Here is a 22863-nt window from a genome sequence, read left to right as displayed (position 1 = left end):
TAGGGCGGTAGAGTTTCTGATATCTGCGCGCTGGTTGTGGTGGGCTGGTCGGGGCCAAATCGGCGCGAAAATGACCGGGCCGAATTTTTGTCCCAGTCCAGCCCAGTCCTCTTGTTGTTGTTCAGTACAGGTACGCACCTGTGTTGTGTAGCCTACCTAAAGCCTGGTGGCATACGTTACACACGCATCCCTCATGTGTTTTGTTGTCTAACCTTAATGAGTGCTCATGGCATCAGGCACAAACTAATCGGTCAGATCCTATTAGAACAAAGGGGGGCATATCTCCATACATGAGCATAAAAGGGACTGACAGATCTCCATAATGGGCATATTGGTCGGATCGGCGGAGTGGCATAGTTGTGAGCTGAAATGTTTTATTTCATTTAAAAGATAGGCTCTATTTTTGTTTACAAATCAAACCCTGTCTATACATAAATCGGTGTGCTTATATACACTGTATATCCCTTTAGCGTAAGTGTGTGAAAGAGCTACTCTGCAGCGAGGATAACGAAGGCTGCACCCCCCTGCACTACGCCTGCAGACTGGGGGTCCATGAGTCGGTGAAGAACATGCTGGGCCTCTCAGGACAGCTTTGCCTCGCACACAAGTCCAAGGACCAGAAGTCTGCCCTCCACTTTGCAGCCCAGTGAGTTGGATACCCCACCCCAATTTCCATGCCTCCAAAGTCCAAACCAAATCAAACTGAAATGTGTCGGATTATCTGTGCACTGCATGCGGTCACTTGAACGACATGCATCCTCAGCTATGTTTCGCTAATTTAATCTCTTTTATGTGCCATGTGCACTTACCCAACACTGTATAATGGAGTACCATGAATACCATTCTCTTTTCAAAATATTTTTTTATTTTCGTTTTATAACGGTATGGGTGTCAAGTCACAGGTTCATAGAAAAAAATAAAAATACAAAATCAGATTTTAGTATCAGTGACTGAGGTAAACAAACGTAGCCTACTGTATGAATCACAGAGATCGTGGGCAGACATAATGAAAAGACTGTTATTGTGCAAAACATGCCCCTTCAAGACAAAAGAAAAACATTTTCTCCCCTTCAAGTCCCAATTTAGTAAAGCCAATTCCCAATTCCCCAGCCTCTCTACAAGTCATGAATACCATTCTCAATGTCGTTTTCTCCTTTTACAAATCCCGTGCTGCAACTGCTTCAGAAGGAACCCTTCTACAGAAAATGTAGGACATTCCTAGATCAAGGTCCTGCTGTTTCAGGAACTATTCTTGAGGAGAATAATGCCACTTGTAAACTAGAACTAGTCCAGTGGTTAACCTCGGCCGTATGGGTGCTACACACTACATTACGTTAATCTCTTCGAGGATGGATTCAGTCTATAAACTTTGCATTTATTGTCTACATACACCCAAACATAATACACCAAATGTTTTACTCTGATTGATCTCAGTGCTATAGAGTATAAAAAAATATTTAATCGAATTTCCTTTCCAAATTCTTTGAGCTACTATCTAGTTATGGTCATAAATTGCATTTCTGTAGACAAATGAAGAATGAGCCTTGAAACTAGCTTAAAATGTTGTCTCGTCATTGTTGTACACAAAAGCCATTTCAGGACGAATTGCTTATATATGACAAGACCAAAACAATACAATAACCATCCAATCAATAATTCAACTGCAATATAGTGCATTTCTCCTCTACAATAGAATGTAATCATCAGGCACATCCCGTATAATGAAAATGGTTACAAGAATGAAATAAGTGCACATAAAGCAGCATGGATGGTGTGGATGACTGGATGGCTGAATTGGAGCGAGGGGGTAATGAGAAGGCTCTCGCTGCTGTAATATAACATTGATATTCTTACATCATGGTTCGGTCCTCTTGCAGGAACATCAAAGGACCAAAGTATACTTAGTAGAGCATTATCAATTCAACTCTGCCCTTCCAACTCTCTGCCCAACAAACCCACTCATCATCTTTTCATACAAAAAGTATGCAGAGGAAATAAATAAAATAAAAATAAAAGAATAAATCTGATCACATTATTATATATATTTTTTTACAATTTGGTGCAGCTGAATTTCTTTATACTGGACTAATTTTGCTTATGTAGGACTACATTCCTTTCATGTAGATGGATTTCCTTGTTGATTTTCCATGTGGATTACTTTCCGTATGTGGACAACATCCTTATGTTCCACTATTTCTACTATACGGGTATGTGCGTGACATCATCATCACACCTGGAAGTTATGCGGGAACGCCTGAGTGGCAAAAAACCTTAGAGTATATATGAATAGAGACGGCACCCGGAGGAAACCCTGAGGCGCAATGGACATAGTGGCCGAATTTGGTATTGCAGCGATGGGCCAAGAACATGAACGCGCTGGTCCGTTGACTATCATTGCGCACGTTCATGATGACACGTGAACGCGGTTTCAGTGCAATGGCAGCGCGTTCATGCCTTTGGCCCAATCCATCCCAGAATGCACTCTGTTCCTAACCGGAAGGAGGAGTGAAATCGCCTCATGCGCTTCTGAGCAACTTAATGCAAGTGGATGGGAGGAGAACTCGGGTGCCGTCTCTATTCATATATACTCTAAGCAAAAAAATACTTTCTGGCCTCGACAGCCTATACATCCAAACAGAAAAGTCCAATCTGATTGCATAACCCGACTTTAAATGGCGTTAAACTCACTTTGCCACTCGATTTGCCACTCACTCTGTGCATGCGCATACCCTCTCTCTCTATTTAAGAATGTCTACACGAGACTATTTGCATTAGGGCATATGTCCCATTACCAGGGCCGGAGGGCCCCTGGGCACTGAAGCTCGAAGGGCCCCCCTTCAGGCGCGCGCAACATTTTAGCTGTTTTGGAGCCGTTTTGGGGCAGTTTTATGCCGTTATATTGGCCTATTTCCGGTCGTCTACCCCCCCCCCAGAGTGACAGCCAATCTAGCGCATTGTTGCTGCTTTACACACAATTGCACTTTTCAGCTGCCCTTCTCACCAACAATAAAACACTAATCTTTTTAGACACCATTTATTTCATTCGGATTAGCAGGGAAATTTTCTGTGGAGCTAAAAAAATAAATATATCTTTTTTGTTTTTTTAGGGGCCCCTGGTGCCCAAGGGCCCCTGGGCACGTGCCCACAGTGCAAATATGGTAGATCCGGCCCTGCCCATTACTGTCTCTACTAATGCACCTTGTGTACTCCGTTACCCTTGCCCTTCTCTCTATTCTTCTTCCCCTTTCTTGAAAAACTGACGGAGCTTGTACCAAAAAGGACTTTCACTCACTTGATTTTCACTCACTCGTGTACACCTGTAAACGTGTGATGAAGTTACAATACAATAAAGCTCATTCTTATCATTTTGGCTGTATGGCCGCTTCTCTCTCAGATATGGGCGCATCAACACCTGCCACCGGTTATTGGAGACCATGACAGACTCTCGTCTGTTGAACGAAGGGGACAAGCGTGGACTGACTCCACTCCACCTGGCCTCGGGAGGAGGACACACCAAGGTGGTGGAACTACTTCTACGAAAGGGGGCCCTGTTTCTTTGGTAAACCACGCAAAACACACTCGCAGCACCTTCACTCGCTGCTGTGCACATTGGTAGGGCTACAGTCATTGTGTTTTAGCAATTACCGGTATTCTATCAATTGGTTTTTGATTAATCGAGAAGCACGTTTAACATGTTTCTCGATTAATCAAAATTAACTAAATTGATTAGTCTGATTAATTAAACAGTATATGACCTATCCTATTTCATACAGCATCATGCAAAAATCGTGTTGTGAGCTTGTAGAAGTCAATTGTGCTATTTTTGAAAATCTTTAGTTTTTTTAATAATTGATTTTTCAAAAATAACAGACCCACAAGCTATGATCTGCTATTTTTCAATAGCTAAAGTATAACATAATGCTTAGTTAAAACACCAAAAGGGGTTCCCGCCCAAAATGGGTTAAATCAATGAATTAACAATTGGGCTACTCCTTGGCACAGCCTATACATGCAGTGCTGAAGGACTTACAAACTATACACATATAGCTTTCCTTTTAATGGCATATATAGGTTTTCATACATAAGGTTTCCATGGCACATGTAACGGATATATATGTCTCTTGTATGCAGTGATTACAAGGGCTGGTCATGTCTGCACCACGCTGCCTCAGAGGGATACACACAGACAATTAACATTCTCCTGTCAGCCAACGTGAAGTTACTGGACCAACAGGAGGAGGATGGGGTCTGGAAATCATTTAACACTGTTCAAGTCGAATATATATATCAACCACTTAAAGTAAACCCTATACGTAGTTGACCGGTGTCCCCCAGGGCTCTATACTAGAACCGCTGCTTTATTGTGCTCTCTAGACAAAACTCTCTTTGCCTAAATTTATTTTGCCGAAGAGTGGGAGGGTGAGCGGGTGGACGGGTGGGAAATGAGGGGTATTTATGCATTGCATATGTATGTTGTTCATGAATAATGACCTCACATGGGAGGGATTTTTAGACGATTTTATAGACGTATACATGTACTAATGTACAGCAAACTGCACATACATAAGTATGTCCTTACTGTATGTGTTGTCACACCAGAACACAGCACTCCACCTCGCAGCCAGAGAAGGACACGTTTCTGTGGTGATGCTCATTCTGACCCGGGGGGCGGAGATACTGTTAAATAAGAACGACGCTTCTTTTCTACATGACGCATTGAAAAACGGGAAAAAGGATGTGGTCATTGCTCTGATCGACAGCGACAGGTATGTATGCAACTGTCTCCGAGTTGTTAAATAATAAATTGAACTAATGTGCAGTAATGTGTTGCCCAACTTGCCCATACCAACATATTTTGTTCCATGTCATGTTGACTGACCATGATATTTGACATTTTCAAACCCAAGCCAAATCCTCACTCCAGAGCAGTACTGGTCATCCCTACCAAGTTTAATGAAAATCTGCAGAATCAGAGTATGACCTTGACTTTGACCATTATGGACCCAAGGTTAAGGGTTAAGGTCATATATTAGGATATCTGCCTGCCTAATGTTTCTCAGAGGTTTCTCTCCTCTGAGATGGGAAAAGGCTTGGAATTAGGCAAGTTTTTAAGGCAGTCTACTGAGAGTATCCCTACAAGTTTTATGAAAATAATACCCAAATTAGGAAACAAAGAGACAGGACTGATGGCATTGTAGTAATCAGTTCATCTCATGTCTACATGCTCAATATGTCATGTGTTGTTTACTACATATGTGTGTTTACAGATTAACTGATGCCATGATTACATTCAACCCTGGCACTGAATCGGGGTGTCCAGTAGAGGACATGATTGAGTTTCTGCCTGAGACGTTCAAGGTATGAAGATTTCTTTTTAAATCACACCTCTGTGAAGTGAGGGGTGCTCTTTTTTTTTTCTTTGTGGCTTTCGCCTTTATTTTATTTTATTTTTTTTATGGAGGGACAGACAGTAGGCTGACAGGAAATGGGGAGAGAGGTGGGGGGAAGACATGCAGTAAAGGCCGTCGGGATCGGGAGTCGAACCACACTGCCAGACTGGATTACCAGCCAAGGTGCCTGGACCACTGAGCCATGGCCCAGGCATGAGGGGCGCTCTTATTATCATACATCATCATACATCACATTCCGTGCTCAGTCAATGAAATCATCACAAATATCACTTTTGGCGTCTTCACTATTCTGCCCTCAATGTTATCTTCAATATGTACTTTGCTCAGCCAATCAAATCATCGCGATGGGGTGATCAGCCAATCATCAGCCAATGTTTGTGTTCACACAGACCCACAAAGCTGGGCATAGGAGGGGCTGGCGCCCCTGAGAAATAGACATAAGCTGCAGGCCTGGCATAATGGAGCATATTAGTCCATTATGCTGCATATATTATGCCATATTCAGGTTCATATATGTGTGTATAATATATAATATATGTCTACTTATGCAATTTATATTTCCATGTGGGGGGGGGGGGGGGGGGGGGGGGTAACAGGGGATGCATGGCCAAAACGTTTTGGGAACCGCTGGTCTACACTCAAATGTATCTGCCTTTTCTCACATAGTACCTCTTGGACCGCTGTGTGATTGAGTCCGGTGACGATTCCAGCAGCCCTGATCACAATGTACATAATCAAAACAAAGCATTCCCATTATCACATGTTCTTGATATCAGAGTTGTAACGCATGCGGAAACTGCAAAACAAAAATATGTTTATTTCTGTGGTGTAGATCGAATACAACTTCTGTTGGCTCCAGGCGCCTGTTGCACTGAAGAAGCATTCAAAAACAGACAAAACTCTGTGGGTCCAACCACTAAAGGCACTGAATGTAAGCGGTCCTCTCTATTTTAACTAAATTTAACTGTGGTAGAATGCCCAATGAACACTAGTCCTGGAACATGACCGATAGTCATGAAGCAACTTCACCATGTTTTGCACAACTTGCTATACATTTACAACATTAACGTCTACATAAATGTTCTGATTTCAAATATAAAGTGCTCACCCCAGGACCACGAATGTTACAATTTTGCTCGGGCAGGTATTGTCAACCGTGCCTTCCGTATTGGTCAACAAAAAGCAGTTTAATCTGATCGCCAGCCATTTTCTCCGTTTTTTCACGCATTCAACTATACGCGACCCGGTTGGGAGGTGTATTGCACTCTGATACATTATAACCTTTTTGAGAAAATGGCCACCGATCAGATTTTATTGAACGATACGGAAGGCACGGGTGCTAATACCCGCCTGATCAAAATTGTAACATACGTGGCCCGCAAAACAGACCGCTCTGCCATGACACTCGTGAAGGACGAGCGTCATGTGAACCATGGCTAAATCCATGGCTGACTGATACAGTATTCAGCATACAGCCCTCCAGCTGTCAAACTCTTCCTGTAATTGGTCCTAACTAATGTCCATGATAAAATACCAATTTTTTTTCCTACTCAGTCTGTGTCTCATAGGAAGGCTGTGGGCAGTTCAGAAACCCGTCCACCAGTGACATCATCGATGGTGAATCCAAGCTAATAGAAACGGCAGGCTTTCTTTTCCTGAAAAGTTGCAATGCAAAAGTTGAAGCCATCATTCTCACGATAATACAAATCTAAATATATTTTAAAACAAATCTTGTTTAAAAAATAATCTGCCAAATGATGATGTCACTGGTGGACGGGTGTCCGAATTTAGCCTGGCTAATAAGCCAGACCGAATCAGCCGTTGGCAAAAGAAAATTGCCTGCCGGCGGATTACGGTCTGGAGAGGCTCAATTGTACGCCCATTTCCTACACCAGAGAACTGGTGTGGCCAATCGGGACACGGTATGCAATATGGGCGGGCTTTGGTACAGTGACGTTCAATGCTTGAAACCTTTGACTGACAGTAGCTCTGACCAATTGCGTCAAAGAGAAAATGTTTGAAACCGCCCCCCCGGGAAACAAGATCCATACACAGCATCTCCAGACTCAAATACCACACGACAGTGTGATTTGAGTCTGGCTTATTAGCCAGGCTAGTCCGAACTGCCCAAAGCCCTCCTATGAGACACAGAATGAGTAGGAAAAAAATGGTGGTGTTTTATCATGAACATTAGTGAGGACCAATTATATGAAGAGATGTTGAAAAGTGGTGAAGTGGTCCTTTAAGCACAATAAGATGTAAAAAGTTATCTTTCTTGCTGAATGTCTGTCTGCATTCCCCTGGGGACCTCGATGAGAAATACTCACTCAAATCCTTCTCCACAGGCAATGGTGCAGTACAAACGCATAGAGCTTCTCACCCACCCTGTTTGCCACAAATACCTGGAAATGAAGTGGTTGGTATTCAGCACGCTATAACACCTAAGATTATTCTTATTCTTCTAACATGTTGCAACAGATCAGAGTAGAATAATCTACGGCACCACCGATCCCTTGTTGTTAACTCTGAAAGGCATTCCACATCTCTGTAGTTGCTATATTCGGGGCGACTGTGGCTTAAGAGGTAGAGCAGGTCGTCCAATGATCCATGGGTCGGCGGTTCGAATCCCGGCTCCTCCTGTCTACATGTCGAAGTGTCCTTGGGCAAGACACTGAACCCCAAATTGCTCCCGATGTGCTGGTTGGTACCTTGCATGGCTTCCGCCGCAATCGGTGTATGAATGTGTGTGTGAATGGGTGAATGTAATGCACAATCTATGTAAAGCGCCTTGGATAAAGGCGCTATATAAATGCACCATTTACCATTTTATATTGCTATAGTGCTATACTGCTGCTGTATGTGCCTTTTCTATTCTTTTCACGTCTCCAGGTTGGCCTATGGGAGCATGGCTCATGTGCTCAACATGTTGATTTACCTGTTAGGGCTGCTGCCCCTTACATATCTGATAGTGAACCTGAAGCCCACGTTGAACACCACCGACACAGGCAACCAAAGGGTCATAATGGTGCCCATACACTTCACTGAGGTACGGCTGGAGATGGTGTTAATGTATAATGTATAGAAAAGAGAAGTAGCTCTTTTACTTCAGCCTTCAGGCACACACTCTGCAGTGAGCCAAGTTTGTGCTTAAAATGCTTCTATTAGTTGAGGGCATAATGTTATTTCATTACAAAAAAAGAATAAATTAAAGAAAATCTATGTTGGCAAAGGCTAAAATGTTTCTGGGTCCAAAAGGCTGTAATTGCTTATTGGGGCAACTTTAATGACTACATGAAGAATATACATATATATATACTGGGGTGGATATAGGGGATGTCATCCTACTGAGTACACAGTAGCAACTAATCTAATATAACTGTATCCATTCTTGTAAGTTGTAACGATCCAACATGTATTCAAATGTCTTTCACTTGCTGTATGTATCTATAGGCTAGAAATAGCCAGTGATTTATGTGGCCTTGTTGTTGGTCAGATGCATGCTTTCCTTTGTCTAGACCATTTTACATCCTATTATCTTTAATGACTTACTCAGCCCCATAGCCCAGCATATTAAGTCCATCTTGATGAAGAATCGGTGTTACAAGCACCAAATTTTGCACAAAGTATCTTCTGGACCTACATTTTCCAAAAAAAGCCGCTAGCCATGCAAAAAAGAAAAGAAAAAAAAAGAAGAAAATGGCCGCCAATTTTGATTATTTTGGATCAGAATAATTGACCCCCCCCCGTTAGAAAAACCCCAATATGGCCATCATTTTCCAAAATGGCTGCCGGCAAAAGCCATTTTATGTGGTTTTTGACCTGGATTGTGATTGGATATTACAATTTTGATTATTTTGGCATCATATTATAGTTTTGACTATAATCCCCCAACCCCCTTCCCAACCATCAGCCATAAAAAACAATATGGCCGCCATTTTCCAAAATGGCTGTAGGCAAAATACATTTTATGTGGTTTTTGACCTGGATTGTGATAGGAAAATTATTTTTTTATTATTTTGCCATCAGAGTAGGCCTATAGTTTTGTCTCCCTCCTGCCCCCTCCCCCCGTTAGCCATGCAGAAAACAATATGGTTGCCGGTGAAAGACATTTTATATAGTTTTAAACCTGGATTGAGATTGGATAATCCCATTTTGAATACCTCCCCACCCCTTTTAGGTGGAATGGCATCACAGGCCCTCTGCTTCCATGCAATTCAGATTGAAAGAAGATAAGGTCAGACAGAGTGGCAAGCATTTGTGCCCAGGTAGCTCAGTTGGTAGAGCTCCCGCCTTTTGACCACAGGTCATGGTTCAAACCCAGGCACCATGAACTCGGTGTACTTGGAGCTGTTGTCAGGTGTGAAGACATAAAAAATATCAAATGGTGGAAGATGAAGAAAGAACAATGCAGTGTGGCACCCCAGGGAGTAGATAAGAGATAAAGTCAGAGAGTTGAAGAAAGGAGGCAGGAGTAGGGGAGAGCCTGGTCGGTTGTTGGGGTAGGACGGTTTCACGTCGGCCTGGATACCATGCAACACTTTTTCGACACGTATTTTCGGCGATGTCATTCGATTCCACATCGCGCGAAAGCCCTGCAGACAATTTTCTTTTTCATTTCTGCCCAAGATTGACCAAGATACAGACTCTTTTGTGTTTTTGCACGCTGTAACTACAAAATCGCCTTTTTGAGTGTTTTCTGTTTGTACGGATGTATTTATTTGCTGACGATTGTTAATGGATTTCATCTGTTAGGCTGATCTGTATGCTAACCCCAGGCGAAGATTCCATTGAAAAATATGCATTAGCCTTTGAGCTAGCTATCAAAACATAACAAACAGACGAGGGCAGGACGAAAGCTGCATCCTTGCGCCTTTACTCATTGTTTATGTTTTTTTTATATGCCAGAGAAGATTTCTTTTTACAGGTCTATAGCAGTGATTTCATTTCAAGGACCCCCAGTTTGACATGCATTAGTCTACCGTCTACGGACCCCCACCACTGGCCTATGTAGGCTATAGGCACTTTTCATTTTTTTGCATGCTTTCCTTTGTCTAGACCATTTTATATCCTATTATCTTTAATGACTTACTCAGCCCCATAGCCCAGCATATTAAGTCCATCTTGATGAAGAATCGGTGTTACAAGCACCAAATTTTGCACAAAGTATCTTCTGGACCTACATTTTCCAAAAAAAGACGCTAGCCATGCAAAAAAGAAAAGAAAAAAAAAGAAGAAAATGGCCGCCAATTTTGATTATTTTGGATCAGAATAATTGACCCCCCCCCCCCCTCCGTTAGCCACCGAAAACCCCCAATATGGCCATCATTTTCCAAAATGGATGCCGGTAAAAGCCATTTTATGTGGTTTTTGACCTGGATTGTGATTGGATATTACAATTTTGATTATTTTGGCATCATATTATAGTTTTGACTATAATCCCCCAACCCCCTTCCCAACCATCAGCCATAAAAAACAATATGGCCGCCATTTTCCAAAATGGCTGTAGGCAAAATACATTTTATGTGGTTTTTGACCTGGATTGTGATAGGAAAATTATTTTTTGATTATTTTGCCATCAGAGTAGGCCTATAGTTTTGTCTCCCTCCTGCCCCCTCCCCCCGTTAGCCATGCAGAAAACAATATGGTTGCCGGTGAAAGACATTTTATATAGTTTTAAACCTGGATTGAGATTGGATAATCCCATTTTGAATACCTCCCCACCCCTTTTAGGTGGAATGGCATCACAGGCCCTCTGCTTCCATGCAATTCAGATTGAAAGAAGATAAGGTCAGACAGAGTGGCAAGCATTTGTGCCCAGGTAGCTCAGTTGGTAGAGCTCCCGCCTTTTGACCACAGGTCATGGTTCAAACCCAGGCACCATGAACTCGGTGTTAGTACCTGGAGCTGTTGTCAGGTGTGAAGACATAAAAAATATCAAATGGTGGAAGATGAAGAAAGAACAATGCAGTGTGGCGCCCCAGGGAGTAGATAAGAGATAAAGTCAGAGAGTTGAAGAAAGGAGGCAGGAGTAGGGAGAGCCTGGTCGGTTGGTGGGGTAGGACGGTTTCACGTCGGCCTGGATACCATGCAACACTTTTTCGACACGTATTTTCGGTGATGTCATTCGATTCCACATCGCACGAAAGCCCTGCAGACAATTTTTTTTTTCATTTCTGCCCAAGATTGACCAAGATACAGACTCTTTTGTGTTTTTGCACGCTGTAACTACAAAATCGCCTTTTTGAGTGTTTTCTGTTTGTACGGATGTATTTATTTGCTGACGATTGTTAATGGATTTCATCTGTTAGGCTGATCTGTATGCTAACCCCAGGCGAAGATTCCATTGAAAAATATGCATTAGCCTTTGAGCTAGCTATCAAAACATAACAAACAGACGAGGGCAGGACGAAAGCTGCATCCTTGCGCCTTTACGCATTGTTTATGTTTTGTTTTGTTTTTTTGTCATATGCCAGAGAACATTTCTTTTTACAGGTCTATAGCAGTGATTTCATTTCAAGGACCCCCAGTTTGACATGCATTAGTCTACGGACCCCCATTTAGTCCACGGACCCCCACCACTGGCCTATGTAGGCTATAGGCACTTTTCATTTTTTTGTAGGCTGTATTGAAGCATAAATGAGCGTTAGATGCCAGAAACATGACTTAATAGCTTTATTTAGGACGATTTATGTGAGGGTGCCTTTCGCCCTGTCCCTATGCAGCTTTCGTCCTGCCAAAAGCGCTGTGCGGAAGTGAGCGCGAGATCACTTTACTTGCCGATTGCGTCCGACTCGTTTCACCAAAATTAAAAAACACTGTGGGTAATGGGAGAGGACAAGTGTATCTTGTTCACAAAAAAGTTTGGTTACTTGAAATTAATTAATCTCTGTGCAGGGAGGGAATTAGTAAAATGGGCGTCAACCGTCCAGGCTCTCCCCTACAAGCCATGGACCCAGGAGATGAAGGATAAGGAAAAAGGAGACCAGGCAAGGGCAAGGAAAAAGATTATGAGAACTAAGTTGTATGAGAGGTCACCAAGGAGGGAGAAAATGACTTATAATGATTGGCTAGAGACAGAGGCACCAAGATGGGGAGGATGTACAAACAGGTAAAAGATAGAGATGTTCTAGAAAGCGAAGAGAGTGTGTTGAGGAGATTGAAGGAGTCCTTGGAGGGAATGTACAGTGCGGTTTTGTCCGTTCCTTCCAGAGAGGTACCTATGGATGTCACTGGCTCGTAGGTACCTTTGGGGGCCACTCCCCCGAGGGGTGTGGTTTTGCCTTAAGGGGTGTGGTTAACCCTTCTTTTTTTTCACCCACTGTGTAATACAGTTGGTTGACAGTAGGTGTCAGACCAGAGCTCTTTACTCTATACTACTCTGGAGGAAGGTTTCAGTAGTTATTTGTGACAGAAGGGTACCGTACCAGTGAGCCGGAAGATGTATAAGACGGTAGTGAGACCAGCCAAGCTGTACAGTGGCAAAACTATACGCTGATGCAAAGATAATTACAATTGAATTATCCAATCACAATCCAGGTTAAAAACCACATAAAATGCCTTTCACCGGCAGCCATTTTGGAAAATGGTGGTCATATTGGTGTTTTTGCATGGCTAATAGGGGGAACAGGGTGGGGGGTGTTTTTGCGTGGCCAATGGCTTTTTTGGAAAAAGTTGGTCCAGAAGATAAGATACTTCATGCAAAATTTGGTGCTTGTACCACAAAGTGAACGATTGTGTCACTAATATGTCGGGCTACCATATAATATGGCAATGATACCGTAATAACCTTGTCATTGTTCAGTTACTAACTCTCTGCTTGTGAACTGCTCACTGGCATCAAGGTTAGAATGCCAATCCTCTTGTTTACATTATTATTGCCCTTTGTGGCATTTGTCACTTGCTTTACGTCAACATTATGCCACATCACATTTGAATAAACACATTCACACAAGAAAACGGTTACATTTAAAAGAGGGTCACCGAAGTTAATACTTGTTTAATAGTTGCTTTCTTTTATCATTTTGCACCGCGTGTGGGTGTGAGACATTTCTTTCTTCACTCAACAGCAAGACCCATTGTTGTCCATCTCTATGGTGCTGGTGCTGGTCATGAACATCTTTGCCATGGGGAAGGAAGTGATCCAGATATTTCAACAGGTAAGTGTGTTGATGTTGTTGTTGTAACTGCCAACATTTCCCCTAAAGCTGCATCTCAAACTATGGCCCTGGCTGTACAGTAAAGCCCCAGGAAAGCATGAAGGGCTCTATGTCTGTGGAACCAACTACCGCTGGAAACTACTTCAGTGTCCACTTTTAAATGACTATTCAAAATCACACCTGTGTGAAGTTAGTGGTGCAACTCTGTGTGGGGGTTCCCGGGGGGGGGGGGGGAGTTCCAGACCAACAGGAACGCGCCCAGGGTGCCGGCCCGGTTCCGGCGAGCCGTCCCGTGTCCGAAACGGTTGAGAAATGACAGAGTTACCGTGTGGCGGTCCCTCTACTGTACCCTCTACTCTACTCTACTCTACTCTACTCTACTCTACTCTACTCTACTCTACTCTACTCTACTCTACTCTACTCTACTCTACTCTACTGTACTGGCACACCCGAAAGCATCATATATACAGTTAATACGTGTGTTTGTGTGTGAGTTAGGTTGTGCACAGGTGGTGAAAAACAACCATGCTGTTTTCGTGCTCATACCCACCCAGCCAGCCAGTCAGCCACCCACCCACTCAGACACATAGCTCCTTAAGGGAGTGGTTGCACCACTCAAAAAGTAATTGTTATCATCATCATCATCATTTTTCGACCGCGGTCGAGAGCACGGATTCCACAATGCTACGCCAGACTTCCCGGTCCTTCATTGCCACCCCCAGTTCCTGCCTACTGAAGCACCGATCCTTCATTGCCACCCCCAGTTCCTGCCTACTGAAGCACCGGTCCTTCATTGCCACCCCCAGTTCCTGCCTACTGAAGCATGTGTCCCTAGCGATGACATCAGCTTTCTACCTCTGGTCCGCCCTGAGGCAGGACTCCAGAGAAGAAGGGAAGATATAACCTCATTGTCAGCTCTGTAGCAATGGCCGGAAAACTGCGCTCTTCTGGATCGGACCAGTGAAGAAACACGGGAAGGTTGCCGTATATTAGATTAGTCGATGGGTGGCTCTTCCAAGACAGATTTTACGCTCTCATTAGAAGGCGGGTGTAAGTAACCTGACTCCGCCAGATGGGGCAGCGCAGCAGAGAGTACACTGGGTTCCCCCCTCCTGCTCCCATCTGGGAACTCTCAGGCAGACTTGATGCCCGGCCACAAAACGGCCTGGCCAATCAGCAGCAGCTTCTAGCAGCTTCTAGCAGCAGCTTCTAGCACTTACAGGTTAGGGTGTAAGTGCCATCCAACCGATTCTCTTATTTCTTTGAAAGTGTCCATGTCTCGGAGCCATAGAGTAGAATCGGCTCAACGGTCGTCCTAAATATTTTTACTTTTAACATCTTACTAAGCTGGGATGACCAGATCATATGCATGTCATTGCAGGCTGACCAGGCCATACCGTTCCTAGTTTGAAAGTCCTTTTGGGAAGAGGATATATATGAACCCAAATACTTGTAGTCATCAACCCGTTTCAGAGGAGTGTTGTTAAGTGTTTTTATGGTTATTGTTGGATTGGCATATGTTTACGTATTCAGTTTTCGTCTCGTTGAGATAAAGACCAACACAGTTGGAGGCCTGCTCAAGAGACTGTCATTGTTATAGAAAGGATTTTAAGGTTACATTCCGCCACCAGTGCCTTGAAGCTGGTGCTATAGTGCCAACAGAATGCACGGAAAAGGCTGTGAAGAAGACCCCGCGATTTGCCCCTGTGAATCGGAAGGAGTAATCAGCCATTTTCGAGCCAGAGTCGCTGCCGTGATCTAGCGATAGAAATGCTAATATGCTAACCGGGAGGTCGGATTCATGTTTAATTAAGCTCCTAACATCGTCCTTTACCTCAATCTGAGCCCTAAAGCCACTAAAGATTGTGTGCACTAGAGCTCTTCACCAGGTCCCCCGACTCCGAAAATACCCGAGTGCACCAGCAGCACAAGGCAAGCCCCGTCCTGGTTTGCCTTGCGCTGATTTGAATGAAAACACTGGTGTGCAATTATACTTTATTAGGGATGTCCCGATCACGTTTTTTTGCTCCCGATCCGGTTTCGATCATTTGATTTTGAGACATACCCGACATGTCCCGAAATTTCGGATTTCGGGACAATTGTTTTTGACCCACACCATGGAAGCAAGCATTGCCTAACGATGGGAAGCTAAAATACGGTAAAAATGATATTATTAATTCTGGATTAATACTCTTATCAAATCTCGTGTTCTCATGTTTGGCACAGCAGGGTCTAATAGCTAAACACGAGCTATCTCATGGTTGGCATAGATTGTGTTAACTAGAATGAATGAACATCTAGTTTACTTTATGCTTTTTTCTTTTTTCATTTCTCTTACTACTTTTGTATTGCTCTTAATTTGCTTTTGTTGTGAATTTCTATCACTGAATTGAATTGCCTGTTTATGCACTGTATGTGAAGCACTTTTTAAACCGATTTTGAAAAGTGCTATAATATAAATAAAGTTTATTATTATTAGTAGTAGTAGTAAACAGTAAAATGTGTTTAACTCTAGTGTTTAAATGAACACTCATTTTGACACTCGCAGAGTTTAGTCAAGTTCAACAAAATGCAGCCGATCGTTTAAACAGCAATATGGAGAAACATACCTTCACCAATATAAACAACACACACGCCATATTCTGTGTGGACACACCAGCTGACAGAGCCTGCCAGCCTGGTGTGGCAGCCACCACGAACAGCAGAGAGAGACAACCAGCTGACCCAAACGGGAGATCAGCTGCATGCCTTTATACTGTAACGGCCGGTTATGGCTTCAGCCAATAGGGGAGACTTTGGGGTGGGACTTCCGGGACTGGGGAGTGATTGACGGTTGTATGTGTGTGTGTGCTACCACCCGGTTATGCTGTTGTGTGTGTGATCAACAGAGAGTTACGTGAAATGACAGGATAAGTTGTACTGACTGGTGCTGCCTCCGGTTCCTGAGATCGCTAATCTACCCACTAATAAGTGGGTGGAGGACGGCCTGTGATACTACTCCATCCACCAACAAGGGTGGGAGATGGGTCGTGTCATTGCATGTCCATCCTGCCACACATGCAAATATGTATAACTGGAGGGAGGCTCACATCTAGAGTTTGGGCCTGACCTGGCCCTCACACCACGGATGCAACTGATATGCCCCTATACCATTATGTAGTATCTGTTTACTTTACTTAAATCACACCTTTTCTCTTTGTGTAAAAGCGTTGGAATTACTTAAAGGATCCTAGCAACCACCTGGACTGGGGTACAGCTATCGGATCGCTTTGCTTCGTCATTCCACTCCTCTTAAACAATGAAGGTTCCATTCACTGGCAAGTTGGGGCATTGGCAGTATTCCTGTACTGGTTTGGCTTTCTCTCTTATTTCCGGAGGTAAATTCCATGAAATTACAGTAGCTTATCATTATACAGTACTCTTTTGTATAAATTCTATGTATGTTTAGTATGTACAGCAACACCTAAATGCACATAATCAAATGTTATGATTCTTACTGCCATGCATGAAACGGGTCCATGAACTGACATGATTCCTTTGTTAAGATTGCTATAGGCTACTAACATTCTCTACTATTTCCACAGGTTTGAACATTCAGGGATTTACGTAGTGATGCTCTTTGAGATCATGAAGACAATGTTCCGCATTTTACTACTGTTTGGGCTCCTGACGTTAGCCTATGGTTTGCTTTTCTATGCACTGATGCTCGAAAAGGTAAGAGATGAAAATCCAAGCAGATTCTGTTCGTATACCAACAGCGATAGTTAGCTTTTGTTCTGGCTGGGTATGAAACTATTGTATGAAATTATTGTTATGGCTCTTTGGAATTTGACAACTGCATTGTTTAAATGTATGACTGTAATAAATTGCTTTGTTAAGAAATTATCTATTAATTAACCATTATTATTTTATCATGGCAGAAAGAATTTTCGACTTTGTCTCTCTCGGTGATGCAAACCTTTGTGATGATGGTCGGGGAACTGAACTACCAAAGCAACTTCCTAGATGTTGAGCTTGCATTTGCTCCATTGACATATGTGCTTCTTGTGAACTTCATTTTTATCATGCCAATATTGCTGATGAACCTAATGGTAAGCATGTCTTCATTCTATAGTTCTACCATATGGTTTTCTAAATGCATATTTAATGTTATTTCAATGAGGCATATTAGGAACATTTGGCAATGTTGCAGATTGGTTTGGCGGTTGGAGACATTGCTGAAGTACAAAGAAATGCAGCCCTGAAAAGAATTGCCATGCAGGTGGGTATGTGGAGAGAGAGACAGAGAGAGACAGAGAGAGAAAGAGAGAGAGACACAGACACAGAGAGAGAGAGAGAGAGAGAGAGAGACAGAGAGAGAAAGAGAGAGACACAGACAGAGAGAGAGAGACAGAGAGAGACAGAGAGAGAGACACAGACACAGAGAGAGAGAGAGAGAGAGAGAGAGACAGAGACAGAGAAAGACACAGACAGAGAGAGAGAGAGAGAGAGAGAGAGAGAGAGAGAGAGAAAGAGAGAGACTTTGATTGATTGATTGATTGAAGAATTTATTAACAGTTTGCAGAATTACAGTACATTTCAAGCACAAACTCAATACAAAGGCTGTTAACTGTGAGTGGACGACCCAATTAAGCATTACACTTGTTTTCCAATAGGGTCCACCATGTTCAAATCATCAAAACATTTAGAGACGTACAAATAGACACTTCTATAGACAGAACAGGAATTCATCATAGAGGAGGTAAAAAGGGAAAATAAACATATACAGTGAGGGGAAAAAAGGGGTGGGCGGTGGGGGGGATTCACTTCAGCTCCGTTAATTTGTTTGTTTTCCTTGGAGGAGCTGCGTTGGGTCCCCAAGTCGGCTCCGTGGCCGTACCTTGAGTTGGCTGTGTGGCCGTGACCGTCTCTTTTGTTGTCCTTGCGTTGGGTCCCCAAGTTGGCTCAGTGGCCATACCTTGAGTTGGCTGTGTGGCCGCGACCGTCTCTAGTGTTGTCCTTTGCGTTCGTGTTTGAGGGATTCCGATTTTACAGGGGCCAGTTTCGAATTGCAGCCGTCCGTAGGTGCCCTTTGAGAGCGGTTTTGAAAGAGTCAAGGGATTCGCATGTCTTAATGACAGTTGGTAGGGCGTTCCACATTTTGGTGGCATAGGAGCGAAAAGAATTTAGTCCCTTGTTTGTGCCGAATCTGGGTTGTACATGGTTCGTTGCACTCCCTCTGGTGTTGTGGGTGTGGACTTCGTTAACATTAAGGAAGTATCTAGACAGGTACATGGGTATCTTGGTGGTGTATCGAATCTTGTGGACCAGACCCATTGCAAGATGCTGTACTCTGTCGTCGACCCTAAGCCATTCCAGCCTGTCGAAGTGGGCAGGGGTGAGGTGGGTTCGGGGGGCTAGGTCAAGTAGGAGCCTGACCAGTTTGTTTTGGGAAGTCTGGAGCCTGGTTTTAAGGGCCTTTGAGGTGCTGTGGTACCAGGAGGTGCATGCATAGTCAAAGAAACCCTGTACAAGGGCTCCTGTTAAGGTCTTCAAGGTGTTTTTGTTGACCAGTGAGGAGATCCTGTAAAGGAATCTTGTTCTATAGACACAGACAGAGAGAGAGAGAGAGAGAGAGAGAGAGAGAGAGAGAGAGAGAGAGAGAGAGAGAGAGAGAGAGAGAGAGAGAGAGAGAGAGAAAGACACAGACAGAGAGAGAGAGAGAGAGAGAGAGAGAGAAAGACACAGACAGAGAGAGAGAGAGAGAGAGAGAGACACAGACAGAGAGAGAGAGAGAGACACTGACAGAGAGAGAGAGAGAGAGAGAGAGAGAGAGACACAGACAGACAGACAGACAGAGAGAGAGAGAGAGAGAGAGACACAGACAGAGAGAGAGAGAGAGAGAGACACAGACAGAGAGAGAGAGAGAGAGAGAGAGAGAGAGAGAGAGAGAGAGAGAGAGAGAGAGAGAGAGAGACACAGACAGAGAGAGAGAGAGAGAGAGAGAGAGAGAGAGAGAGAGAGAGAGAGAGAGAGAGACACAGACAGAGAGAGAGAGAGAGAGAGATAGAGAGAGAGAGAAAGACAGACAGAGAGAGAGAGAGAGAGAGAGACAGAGAGAGAAAGAGAGAGACACAGACAGAGAGAGAGAGACAGAGAGAGACAGAGAGAGAGACACAGACACAGAGAGAGAGAGAGAGAGAGAGAGAGAGACAGAGACAGAGAAAGACACAGTCAGAGAGAGAGAGAGAGATTGAGAGAGAGAGAGAGAGAAAGAGAGAGACTTTGATTGATTCGATGATTGAAGAATTTATTAACAGTTTGCAGCATTACAGTACATTTCAAGCACAAACTCAATACAAAGGCTGTTAACTAGTGAGTGGACGACCCAATTAAGCATTACACTTGTTTCCAATAGGGTCCACCATGTTCAAAATCATCAAAACATTTAGAGACGTACAAATAGACACTTCTATAGACAGAACAGGAATTCATCATAGAGGAGGTAAAAAGGAAAATAAACATATACCAGTGAGGGGAAAAAAGGTGGGCGGGGTGGGGGGGATTCACGTTCAGCACCGTTAATTTGTTTGTTTTCCTTGGAGGAGCTGCGTTGGGTCCCCAAGTCGGCTCCGTGGCCGTACCTTGAGTTGGCTGTGTGGCCGTGACCGTCTCTTTTGTTGTCCTTGCGTTGGGTCCCCAAGTTGGCTCAGTGGCCATACCTTGAGTTGGCTGTGTGGCCGCGACCGTCTCTAGTGTTGTCCTTTGCGTTCGTGTTTGAGGGATTCCGATTTTACAGGGGCCAGTTTCGAATTGCAGCCGTCCGTAGGTGCCCTTTGAGAGCGGTTTTGAAAGAGTCAAGGATTCGCATGTCTTAATGACAGTTGGTAGGGCGTTCCACATTTTGGTGGCATAGGAGCGAAAAGAATTTAGTCCCTTGTTTGTGCCGAATCCTGGGTTGTACATGGTTCGTTGCACTCCCTCTGGTGTTGTGGGTGTGGACTTCGTTAACATTAAGGAAGTATCTAGACAGGTACATGGGGTATCTTGGTGGTGTATCGAATCTTGTGGACCAGACCCATTGCAAGATGCTGTACTCTGTCGTCGACCCTAAGCCATTCCAGCCTGTCGAAGTGGGCAGGGGAGGTGGGTTCGGGGGGCTAGGTCAAGTAGGAGCCTGACCAGTTTGTTTTGGGAAGTCTGGAGCCTGGTTTTAAGGGCCTTTGAGGTGCTGTGGTACCAGGAGGTGCATGCATAGTCAAAGAAACCCTGTACAAGGGCTCCTGTTAAGGTCTTCAAGGTGTTTTTGTTGACCAGTGAGGAGATCCTGTAAAGGAATCTTGTTCTATAGACACAGACAGAGAGAGAGAGAGAAGAGAGAGAGAGAGAGAGAGAGAGAGAGAGGAGAGAGAGAGAGAGAGAGAGAGAGAGAGAGAGAGAAAGACACAGACAGAGAGAGAGAGAGAGAGAGAGAGAGAAAGGACACAGACAGAGATGAGAGAGAGAGAGAGAGAGACACAGACAGAGAGAGAGAGAGAGACACTGACAGAGAGAGAGAGAGAGAGAGAGAGAGAGAGAGAGACACAGACAGACAGACAGACAGAGAGAGAGAGAGAGAGAGAGACACAGACAGAGAGAGAGAGAGAGAGATGACACAGACAGAGAGAGAGAGAGAGAGAGAGAGAGAGAGAGAGGAGAGAGAGAGAGAGAGAGAGACACAGACAGAGAGAGAGAGAGAGAGAGAGAGAGAGGAAGAGAGAGAGAGAGAGAGAGAGAGACACGAGACAGAGAGAGAGATGAGAGGAGAGATAGAGAGAGAGAGAAAGACAGGACAGAGAGAGAGAGAGAGAGAGAGAGAAAGACACAGACAGAGAGAGAGAGAGAGAGAGAGAGAGAGAAGAGAGGAGAGAGAGAGAGAGAGAGAGAGAGAGAGAGAGACAGAGAGACACAGAAGAGAGAGAGGAGAGAGGTGATGAGAGAGAGACGAGAGAGAGAGAGAGAGAGGCTAAATCACACACTGAGGGGCCTCAGTGCAGATGCAGATGGTGATATATATTTTAAATGGCATAGTTTGATTGATATAGACACTAAATATGTATCCTCAGTCCTTGTAACATAGTACTAATTTGTATGAGTTTTGTTCTCCAAATGTTCCTATACTTTGAATAAGAAATTATCTTGCTCTCTTCAGATTGAGCTCCACACCGGCCTGGAAGAAAAACTGCCTTATTGGTTCATAAAACGAGTGGACAAAGACTCCGTCATCGTCTACCCCAACCGCAAGTCTTCTAAGGTACTGTATGCACAGACTCTATGTGTTTTGCAACAAAAAACTGTACTGATGCTGAAAAATAAAGTAGGCTACTGATGTATCTTTAATACTCATTTGGGTTCAGCATTTGACTCTGCAGGCCATCAGTCTCATTTAGTAACCAGTTAATTGTTGTTTCACTTCTAATCTTATTCTTATGAATACAGATCTTAGGTAAGGTATTCACATACTACAGGCTATTCACGAGTGATGACATGAATGAAGCACCTCGTATACAGATCAGTTCACTGGCCACCACTCCGATGGAAAAGGAACTCCAAAAGCAAAAATACAGGTAAACAAACGTGGGGTTAAATGATAGAACACACATTCAGTGTGGAGTTTGCATGTTCTCCCCGTGTCCCCTAGGGTAGGTACCCTAACAAAAAACAGGCAGTAATCCTGGTCTCTAAACTGCCTCCCCCTGGCCAGCCAGGGCGCCTGATGGAGGGAAAAAGAAACTGGTTGGAATAACGTGTTCCTTCCACACGTCCAACCAGGGAAACTCCCCCCTGTCAGGTGTAAAGGAGCAACTTGGACACTCAGGCATGAAGGAAGCATGAGTTCAAGTCCGTTGCTCTCCCCATGTGCCCCATATATGGGGACTAGGTTGGCGGAGGGTGTGTAGAGCCCAGGATCACATTAGATAATTGACACAGGGGTGAAAAATGGGTTACAAAATCATTTGATATACTAATAACCCTAGGATGGATGGACAAACAGTGTTTTCTTATGTGTGAGCAGCCTCTAGTGGATACAAAGCAAGCACACCAAGAGCCTGTTTTCTTACCAGGCTCACATAAAATGAAATAAGCATATTATTGTAATCCATATTGTAAACACTATATATATCCAATACAACACACCAGGACTATACAAAAAGAATGAAGGGGATACAAATACTTAACCTGACTCCGCCAGATGGGGCAGCAGAGAGTACACTGGGTTCCAATCAGCAGCAGCTAGAGGTGGGAGAGCTGCTGCTGATTGGCCATGCCGTTTTGTG

General features: G+C 43.8%; 1 protein-coding gene across 4 annotated transcripts in view; it reads left to right on the top strand.

The window, feature by feature from the left end:
• trpa1b (transient receptor potential cation channel, subfamily A, member 1b) overlaps positions 1–22863 on the top strand; it is a 47320-nt gene that overhangs the window by 21828 nt on the left and 2629 nt on the right. For 3 of the 4 annotated variants that reach the window (XM_079489121.1, XM_079489119.1, XM_079489120.1), the window contains 16 exons: positions 471–646; positions 3395–3559; positions 4132–4246; positions 4600–4766; positions 5268–5358; positions 6078–6137; positions 6244–6342; positions 7757–7827; positions 8301–8457; positions 13478–13567; positions 16775–16944; positions 17152–17281; positions 17488–17658; positions 17739–17828; positions 21738–21839; positions 22025–22152. In XM_079489121.1, coding sequence (XP_079345247.1) covers positions 471–646; positions 3395–3559; positions 4132–4246; positions 4600–4766; positions 5268–5358; positions 6078–6137; positions 6244–6342; positions 7757–7827; positions 8301–8457; positions 13478–13567; positions 16775–16944; positions 17152–17281; positions 17488–17658; positions 17739–17828; positions 21738–21839; positions 22025–22152 — 1982 coding nt within the window. The remainder of the gene's footprint in view (positions 1–470; positions 647–3394; positions 3560–4131; positions 4247–4599; positions 4767–5267; positions 5359–6077; positions 6138–6243; positions 6343–7756; positions 7828–8300; positions 8458–13477; positions 13568–16774; positions 16945–17151; positions 17282–17487; positions 17659–17738; positions 17829–21737; positions 21840–22024; positions 22153–22863) is intronic. The other variant, XM_079489122.1, reaches the window with a different exon arrangement.

The sequence above is a fragment of the Electrona antarctica genome, assembly GCF_951216825.1.
Source record: "Electrona antarctica genome assembly, chromosome: 20".
Taxonomy (NCBI): domain Eukaryota; kingdom Metazoa; phylum Chordata; class Actinopteri; order Myctophiformes; family Myctophidae; genus Electrona; species Electrona antarctica.
This window is presented reverse-complemented; position numbering and strand designations above follow the sequence as displayed.